The 10,644-nt window shown below is 35.5% G+C and overlaps 1 protein-coding gene across 2 annotated transcripts in view; it reads left to right on the top strand.

Moving 5' to 3' along the window:
* The window catches only part of EDIL3 (EGF-like repeats and discoidin I-like domains 3), a 637,932-nt gene that overhangs the window by 246,955 nt on the left and 380,333 nt on the right, over positions 1-10,644 (top strand). For both annotated transcript variants that reach the window (XM_006870603.1, XM_006870604.1), the window contains one exon: positions 7,666-7,779. In XM_006870603.1, coding sequence (XP_006870665.1) covers positions 7,758-7,779 — 22 coding nt within the window. In that variant the 5' untranslated portion in view covers positions 7,666-7,757. The remainder of the gene's footprint in view (positions 1-7,665; positions 7,780-10,644) is intronic.

Raw genomic sequence — 10,644 nt, 5'->3', positions numbered from 1 at the left:
AAAAAAAAAAAAACCAACAACAACAAGGCATCAGGTATTGATGGAATAAAAATTGAAAGTTTTCAAGAAAGTAAGGTGGCACAGGAGGCACTCACTCATCTATGCCAAGATATTTGGAAGACAACTATATGGACGACTGATTAGAAGAGATCCATATCTATGCCCATTCCAAAGAGAGGCGACCCAACGGAATGCAGAAATCATCAGACAATCCCTTTATCATCCCATGAGAGTAAAGTTTTACTAAAGGTAATACAGAAATGGCTGCAAGTATACATTGACAAAGAACTTCCAGAATAAAGCTGGATTCAGAAGAGGCCGTGGAATGAGGGATATCATTGCTGATGTCCGATGGATCTTGGCAGAAAGCAGAGAATATCAGAAAGATGTTTACCTGTGCTTTATTGACTATACAAAGGCTTTTGACTGCGTGGATCATGACAAGCTATGGACAGCATTGCAAAGTTTGAGTATTCCGGAACACTTCATTGTGCTCATGAGGAATCTGTACATGGACCAAGAAGCAGTTGTTCAAATAGAACATGGAAACACTGAATTGTTTAAAATTAAGAAAGTTGTGCTACAGGGTTGTATTCTTTCACCATACTTATCCAACCTATTTGCTGAGCAAATCATCTGAGAAGTTGGGTTATATGAAGAAAAAAGTGACTTTAGGATTGGAGGAAGACTCATTAACAACCTGCAATATGAGGATGATTCAACCTTGCTTGCTGAAAGTGAAGAAGATTTAAAATGCTTACTGATTATAAGCAAAGAACACAACCTTCAGTATGGATTGCATCACAATATAAAGCAAACAAAAATCCTCACCACTGAACCAGTAAACAACATTTTTTTCAATGGAGAAGAGATTAAAGTTATCAAAGACTTCATTCTTTTTGGATCAACTATCAACACTCATGGAAGCAGCAATTAAGAAATCAAACGATATATTGCATCAGGCAAATGTGCTGCACAAGACCATTTTAAAGTGTTGAAGAGCAAAGACGACAGCTTGAGGACTAAGTTGTGCCTGACCCAAGCATGGTATTTTCAATAACATCATATGCATGCAAAAGCTGGACAGTGAATAAGGAATATCTTACTAGAATTGATGCTTTTGAGTTATGGTGTTGGAGGAGAATATTGAAAGTGCTATAGACTGCCAAATAACCAACAGCTCTGTGTTGGAAGAAGTGCAGACAGATTGTTCCTTGGAGGCCAGAATGTCCAAACTTCATCTCTCATACTTCAGACATATTGTCAGGAGGGACCAATTGCTGGAGAAGGATATCATGTTTGGTAAAGTGGAGGGTCAGAGAAAAATAGGATAACTACCAGCAAGATGGACTGACAAAGTAGCAGTATCAATGGGCTCAAGAGTGGCAACAATAGTGTGGTTGTCCCAGGATCAGGCAGTGTTTCGTTCTGCTTTGCATAAGGTCGCTAGGAGTTAGTGCCAACTCGATGGTATCTAACAACACCAACAATGTGTACTCTGAAACAATTAATTATGTTAGACCAAATGGTCAGCATTTACCCAAAAGCAAAGATGACAAAGCAAGGAAGGGAAGGGAAACTAGATCAATGGAAAAAGTACAGATAAAATGAAAATAGTACAAACACAAGGCAAACAAATTGAGAATGTTAATGCATTGTAAACATTTTAATCAATGAACAATTTTTCTAGAATTTGTTAAGTGGAAATCTGATTTTCTTTGTAAATTTTTACCTAAAACACAAATATATATATATATATTTGTTGCTATGTGCCCTGGAATAGCTACCCGAAGCTGTAAATCTTTATGGAAGCAGAAAGCCTCATCTTTCTCCCGCGGAATAGCTGGTAGTTTTGAACTGTTGACCTTACAGTTCGCAGCCCGATTCTTAACCACTACGCTACCAGAGCTCTCTCTCTCACTCTAGATATAGATATAGATATAGATATAGATAGATAGATGATATAGATATAGATACATACATACATACATACACATACATACATATACATATATATATATATATATTATAAGCAGTCAAAGAAGCAAAGGGCTCAAAAAGATCTCTTATTTTTCTAAATGAACAATAAATATGAGGAAATGTGGAAATTCGTATTTTATATTGGGACAGTTGTATTAAAATGTTTTTTAAATAGGAGACTTTTTATCTGTGAATGAAAATATCTTGCTTTATCACAAAAGAAATGTATGCCATTTCTTACAAAGATATTTCATTTTCATTTTTTATATTCTGAAAAATATATTTCTAGTATTTAACTAGCCATGATATGTACAAATTGAGTTTGGTTTCTATTTAGATTGATTGCAGTATTAATCACAGTGCAAATAGCCTTTCCCAGCTGAAAGGACTCAGGCATTACATTGATATATAAAAGCTTCTGTGTAATTTGCTTCTGCTCTTAGTCTGCATTTTACTAGCTATGTTGTTGTTGTTGTTGGTAAGTTCCCTTAAGTTAGTTCCACCTCATAGAGTCCTTATATAGGCTCCCATTGAGCAGCTGGTGAATTTGAACTGCCTACATGAGGACTTCTACTGTTGTTGTTGTTAAGTGCCATTGAGTCAGTTCCAACGCATAGTGACTCTGCATAAAAGAATGAGACACTGCCCAGTCCTAGGCCAACCTCACAATCCTTGCTATGTCTGAAACTCATCATTTCCGCCTCTGTGCCAATCCATCTCACTGGGGGTCTTCCTCATTTTCTCCAGCCCACTACTTTACCAAACGTAATATCCTTCTCCAGTGACTAGTTCCCTACTGACAACATGTCTGAACTATGACAGACGAAGTCTGGCCATCTTGGCTTCCAAGGAGCATGCAGCCTATACTTCTTCCAACACAGATCTGTTTGTTCTTACTAGATATATACATATGCAGAAATATATATATAAAGTACATAGTAGAAAACTCCTACTAGATATGTACCTATACAGAAATGATATGTTACTTTTGTTATTAAATGTTTTAATCCACTATATTGAAGATCGTGGTGTCATTAAATAGTTTTTAATATTTATATAAATTTAGATTTTGGTAGCTCTTTAAGTTTAAAAAAATGAAACTTGTACATGTAAACAATGAAAAGGTCATTGTTTATCACAAGTTGAGTATAATTATAAAAGCATTTTCACTCGTCTAAACAAGTGCAATTCCAGTTCTTCCCACTTCATATTAACCTCAGGGGAAAGGTGCTAACTTTTGTATTTTCACAATCAGATGCTCTTAATTAAAACTTGCCTCGGTGATGGTTGTAGATCTGACCTGGTGAACAGATACCTAGGCTGTTTAAAGGCCAATTTGTCCCCATTAGATTCACATTCACATGCTTTAAATTGTATTTATTGTGTTAGCATTTGAAAGATGAATAAAGCAAAGAAAAAAAGTGTCTGCATATCATGAGTAGGGTATAAAATGATTCTTGATTTTTCTCACATCTCTAAATAGAAAAACTTCCATTTATTAACATTTCAAAGCTCTAAGAGCCACACTTGCTTTTATTCATGATACATTTCAGGTTTAAAATGAGACAATATATAAACCTTCTTAGCTGAGAATTAAATATTGTGCATCAATATTTTAACATCAAATATTGTGTAGTACTCTAGTGTATTTTTTATTATTGATTTTTTTAAGTCTTTCCCAATTATGACTTTACTGAGTGATGACTTGGCAGAAGCTAACAAGAAGTTATTTCTAAAGTACCAGGGAGCAGAGGATGCTTTCCCATCCTTCTTCAAGTCTTCAGTGCCAAAGGATAAGGGTCATTCCTTCAGTCTGTACTATGGGTTCATCATGATCTGGTTCTTATTTATATACCTAGACTTGCTTCCTAGCACTTCCCTTTACAATCTCCCTACAAATACAAACTGGATTACTTGTGTGCTTGAATACACATCATATCATGAGCATTCCGACTTCTGATTCATTTTGATCTCTTGGATTGAAAAGGAGCATCATCTCCTTCTTATTCTCATTAATCCTACCTTTTCTTCAAGTTAAAGATCAACCTATTTCCCTTAGTTGATCTTCCAACGGCATCAGTCCTCACTTTCTTTCTCTATAAGAAAATAGCTTTTTATATCTAACTTTACAAAATAAAGCAATGAAGTTTCTAAGGCATGAAGGTAGAACTTCTTATAAACTACTGACATGTTCTCATCTAAGAAAAATTTTTAGCAGATATTATGCAGGAGAAAGACATACTGAACATGTTCCAAAGTAGCCAAAAGAACTGATTTGCACAAAATGCAGCCCATTAACACATTGCCTTGATCTGAAATGGCAACAAAAAAAGTAGTAAAATGATTTTCATGCCAATTTCAAATATTAATGAAAATGTCTTACATATTAGCCCAAAATGAATAAAAGCCTAAGTGCAATTATAGTCTATAAAAAGAGTTAAATATTTCATCAGACAAGGAAAGTAATGACTTAGGCTGTTTCTTTTTTCCCTCCCTCCTTCTCTGTGTCCCTTCCTTCTTTATTTATTCCTTCTTGCTTTTTTTTTTGTTTTCAGTTTTAAGTCTGTGTAACTCATATTTTACAACTTGTGGCTCATTTTAGAGGTTATCAGATTTTGATTTATCCTATTATTTAAAATAAAGTGCTCAAGTCATTTAGATTTTTTTCTGGACACAATCATGAATGTCTGTACTTTGAATGGGGGACTGATAATCATATGCTAGAAAGAACCATTTTTATAAAGAAAGTGATTACTTGACCTGAAAAAGGAACTTGAGGACATAGTTTTTACAGGGCATTTAGTATGAGACAATTCCAACTCTTCTCTCAGGAAAGGATACCGCTCGAGGTTGAAAGAAATGGCGGAACAGTTGTTTATTATTTTGGGTGTTGTTATTTGATTGTTACAGGGTTACTCAGTGATGGTATTACTTTAAGCACTATGATGACTGAGGACTTCAGAAACACCTTTTGACACATTGTAGATCCATTAGAAATCCCAAATAAAATCTCTTTAAAATGATGCACTCTTATATTTTTACTTTATTTATGCTTATCAAGAAATTGTTTGCTGTTTTGAAGTGTCATTGAATTGGTTCCAATTCATAGCAAACCTGTATAGGGTTTCTATAGAGAAGCTGGTTGGTTTGAACTGCTGACTTCGTGGTTTGCAGTCCTGTGCTGCTTCTACAGCATCACGCCAGGAATCCAAAAAAATAATTATTGGGTGCCAATTGTCCCAAAGTCCTGGTGTGGTAGTGTAAGATAAACACTGGACAGCTAACCATAAGTTTAATGGTTCAAACACACCAGCTACTCCTCATAAACCCTATACAGGGTTGCTGTGAGTTAGAACCAACTCAATGGCACTTAAATACTACAACCATTTTTCTGGTATGGTTTAGTAAAATAAGCACTGGACTGCTTACTACATGACTGGCGTTCAAACCCACCAGCCAATCCTTGGAACACCTATACAGGGTCTCTATGAATCAGAACCAACTCCATGGCACTTAACACAAACAAATTGTCTTTAGATATAATGTGTAATTTACAGGGATATAAGGAACAGTGCGATACTGGTGATGAAATTGTAAAACTCAATATGACTAGGTTAAAGGGCACTACTATTTGCCCAAGTAATTATTTGGTAATATTTAGATATTTGAGGAGTTAAAACAGAAATGTGAGAAAAATATCAGAGAAGAGGTTGGATTTTTGTAGATGGTAGTCAGAAAAAGAGAGATAGGGAATATGTATGCTCTCCAAATACTCTTAACAGTTCCTGTTGAACCTATTCTCGCTGATGCTTTGCTTAAAGAGATTTGGAATATGTGTAAATATCGCTTGTTGATTTTTTAATGAATTATTTTGAATTACTACTGAGTCCCCTCTGAATCAAAAGGATCCCATTTACGACAGAACCAATGGTGACTTGTTTTGTGCTATTTATTGTTGAGGCTTTTTTAAAGTGCCTTCTAACTTCGGGTCTCATCATCCAGCACTCTATCTGACATTATTATGTTGTGATCCATTGGATTTTCATTAGTTAATTTTCTGAAACAGATTGGTAGTCCTTTCTTTTTAATCTTAGTTTAGGAGATCAGCTGAACCCTGTTATCCATGAGTGTACCTCTGCTGGTATCTGAAACACCCGTGGAACAGTTTTCTGCATAACAGCAACACCTAAGCCACCATAATACAGCAAATTGACAGATGGTTGCTAGTTGATTGAGTTAGTAATTTTTGTTGTTGTTGTTTAAAATCCTCTTCATTTCCTCTGTTGTGTTAAATTAGCATGGGACCTAGGATAATTTCTGAGTGTTTCATATTTCATATGATTTCATATCAGGTATAATAATGATACATCAAAGTTAAGTCCCTTTAGTCATCCATCCTAACTTTAGAAACACTTGAATGAGATTAGGAAGTGATCATCATTTACATTTATTATACTCTGCATTTAACGAGCTATAGCTATTAACTCTAATTTGCTTCTCATAGCATTCATCAAAGGCGAACTATTTAGAAACTAAAACATCTCTGTCAGAATTTTAATGAATTAAGATAAAATGAGACAGTGCTAATTGGCAGTTGTTGCTGCAGGGGAGGTTGTAGATCTTGTAAGTGATAGAAATTCATCTCACTATCAGGGTTAATTTGATTGGTTTAATTCTATGGATACACTAAATATTTCCCCAAACTGCTCATATTTATTTTGAGAATTTGAGATTGATTTGGTTCTGTTGCTCTTTCATCTGGATTCTCAATTACATTTGAATTTGATTTAATTTTATTTTTAGCAAATTGCTGTCTTAACTAGTGTCTTAGTTATCTAATGCTGCTATAACAAATACTACAAATTGATGAGTTTAATAAGCAGAAATATATTCTCTCACAATTTAGAAGGCTAGAAGATCAAATTCAAGATGGCAACTCCAAGGGAAGTCTTTCTCTCTGTGTCAAATCTGGGGGTCCTTCTCTCCTTTCACCACCTATAAGCCCAATGTTCCTTAGAGATCTACATGTGTGTTGGCATCAAGCTACCCCAGGGTCTAAGAGGTTCTCAGCACAGAAACCTATTTCCAAAGAATGAGCTTCTCTCCCAGCTCATCTTTCTTTAAGGTAGTGAAATCTCTCACTCCCTGCTCAATTGTCTTTCCTTTTATCTCTTGTAAGATAATTGATGATGCAAGTCATAGCACAGGAAAACTTTCCTTACCTTAGATCAGGGTACAAGGGGATTAAGATGGGTTAATGCACCAAACTACAAAGCTGTTTGAACTGCATGTCGGTGAGTCAACCTCACCAGCTGCTCCTCGGAAACCCTATACAGGGTTGCTATGGGTCGAAACTGACTCGATGGCACTTCACAACAACAACAACAAATCCCACCTTAATACTCTTACAACTGAGTGCTGATCATATAAGATCACATCATGGTGGAAGATTATATCATTATATACATGTCAAACTGCTGAGAATCATGACCCAGCCAAGTTGACACAAATTGGGGGGTATATAACCCAATTTATGACAAATAGTAGCTGTGTTAGTGACGTAACACTCAAACCTCCAAATCGTAGACTTTATTAAACCTTCTTTTGTTTAAATTGCTTAAAAATCTTCAGCATCTAATTGATTATTTTACTAAGAATTGTCTTTCTCTGTTCTTTTTTTCTCAGACATAAATGAATGTGAAGCTGAGCCTTGCAGAAATGGTGGAATATGTACAGATCTTGTTGCTAACTATTCCTGTGAATGCCCAGGTGAATTTATGGGAAGAAACTGCCAATATAGTAAGTATTTAAATGTATATTATTTTATTCATATGGCTTTCATTCATTATGGAAACAGCTACATTAACATAATTTGCTTACAGTGTGCATAAATAATTGAAATAGCATATTTCATATTTGTTATTCATGTTATTGATATAAACATATTTTATGGATGTGTCTCACTTAGTACACAATATGAATAGTAATCTACATACTTTAATCTGAAAGGAATGGCAATATTCCTCAGAGAAGCAAAGCTACCTCTCATGAATATTATTTTGGATTTTGAACAGTGTATGACTTACATTTTTACTGCCAGCATGTTTATTTTGTTTGTGAAAATTATTCACAATACTATAACCAGATCATTTCTATAACAAATTAAAATTGGAATAAAAGGAGGATGCATAGATATAATCTACACATTACCTTACTTATCTCCTTGAATGTTGACATGATGGTTCTAGTGAAAAGATAATTTGCCTGAGTTATTTATAATGAAGATAGAAACCACACCCCTCCCAAGAAAAACAAAAAGGATATAAACAAAAAACAACTACAAAAGAAAACTGTGAAAAAGATAGTACTAGGAGTAGAATTAGTGGGATAGGTCATAAATTGGGGTCAACTGCATGTTAATCATAAAAATGATACAGCTTTATAATTATCGGGGAGTTATAGAAACTTCAAAGTGTTAGTGATTTGAACCATCACTTGTCTGTCACTTTGTCTGACTGTGGTGGCTTCTGTGTTGCTGTGATGCTGGGAAATATTCCACTAAATCCCATCATTGACATCCATAGTTTACAGGTTTCAGTGGAGCTTCCAGACTTAGTTGGACTAGGAAAAGGTAGAGGCAAACCACTTGTGAATGCTTAGTCACTGAACATCTTAACGAAAAGTAGCAGAACATTGTCTGATATAGTGCTGAATGATGAACCCCTCAGGACAGAAGGTTCTCAAAATGCATCTGGGGATGAGCTGCCTAACCAAAGCAATACTGACTTTAATGAAATGAATGGAATAAAGCTTTCAGGATTTTCATTTACTGACTGGGACACAATTCAATGTGAGAAGAAACAGCTGTAAGCATCCGTTAATAATTGAAATATGGAAAGTACCATGTATGAAACTAGAAAAATTGGAAGTCATCAAAAATGAAACTAAATGCATAACCTAGGCATTAGTGAACTGATATAGCACATTTTGAATCAGACATCCTATGATTTACTATGTAGGAAATGACAAACTGAAGAGGAATAGTGCCACATTCATCACCAGAAAGAACTTTCTAAGGAGCTCTGATAGGTAGTATAGTGGTACGAATTGGGCCGATAACCTTAGGGTCAGCAGTTCAAAACTACCAGCTGTTCTGTGGGAGAAAGTTGAGGCTTTCTCCTCCCATAAAGCTTTACAGCCTCGGAAACCCTTTACAGGGTCACTATGAGTCAGAACCTACTGCATGGCACATAACCACCAACCACCACCAAAATCCATCATGAAGTACAATTCTGTCTGCTCTGGGAAAATATCCATATACCTACAAGGAAGAACAAATGTTGTGCTGCAGGATAAAAATTGCGTTAATTACAAGATTGGCAATTCAGATCCTCCAGCCCCTTCTCAGAAAGCCTAAACAGCACTGCTATGAGTCTCAACCACCTCCATAATACTTAACAACAACAAAAACAAGTAAGATCAGTTAATATCACTATTATTCAAATTTATGCACCAATCACAAAAGTCAATGATGATGAAATTCAAGAATTCTACCAACTTTTTTTCATTCTAAAATTGATCAAACATGCAATCAAGATGCATTGATAATTACTGAAGATTGGAATGGTAAACTCGGAAAAAAACAAAAAAGCATCAGTAGTTGGAAAATATGGCGTTGTTGATGGAAATGATGCTGAAGATCGCATGATAGAATTTTACAACATCAACAACATATCTATATGTTGTTGCTGTTGTTAAGTGCCAATGAGTCAGTTCGAACTTATAGCGATGCTGTATAGAGTTTCCAAGGAGCAACTGGTGGGTTTGAACTGCTAGCCGTATGATTTGCAGTTTAGTGCTGATCCTACAGTGCCACACCGAAGTCCTATTTATTTATGTGCAGCACTAGGCAAATCTGTTTCACAAGACTTCTTTAAAATGTTTAAGATTTGAGTTTGAGGACTAAGGTATGCCTGATCCAAACCATTATATTTTCAATAGTTTCATATGCATATAAAAGTTGGAAATAATTAAGAAAGACTGTAGAAGAATTGATGCAATTGATATATTTGAGTCTTGGTGTTGGGGAGAATATTAAAAGTACCATGGACTGCCAGAAGAACAAACAAATCTGTGTTGAAAGAAGTACAGCTAGAATGCTGCTTAGATGCCCAGATGATGATACTTTGGCTCTCATACTTCAGACGTATTATCAGGAGGAACCAGTACCAGGAAAAATATATCATGCATGATAAATTGGAGTCTCAGCTAAAAAGAGGAAGACACCTAATGAAATGGATTGCCACTGTGGAAGCAGCAATGGGCTCAAGGGTAGCAATGATTGTAAGATTGACGCAAGACTGGCTGGTGTTTTTCATTCTGTTGTGCATTAAGGTCACCCAACTCAACAACAACTAACAACAGCAACACCTTTTTTCAACAACATAGAAGACAACTATACTGTGAACCTCACCAAATGGAATACACAAGAATGAGATTGACTGCATCTGCGGTTAGATAAACTGGAGAAGCTCACTGCCATCAGACAAAACAGTCAGCAACTGACTGAGGAATAGACCATCAATTGTTCATATGCAAGTTCAAGCTGAAGCTCAAGAAAATGAAAACAACCCCATGAGAGTCAAAACTGGACCATGAATAAAC

This window comes from Chrysochloris asiatica, unplaced genomic scaffold, assembly GCF_000296735.1.
Source record: "Chrysochloris asiatica unplaced genomic scaffold, ChrAsi1.0 scaffold00145, whole genome shotgun sequence".
NCBI classification, from domain to species: domain Eukaryota; kingdom Metazoa; phylum Chordata; class Mammalia; order Afrosoricida; family Chrysochloridae; genus Chrysochloris; species Chrysochloris asiatica.
The sequence above is the reverse complement of the archived record's forward strand: the minus strand, read 5'-3'. Positions and strand labels throughout refer to the sequence as shown.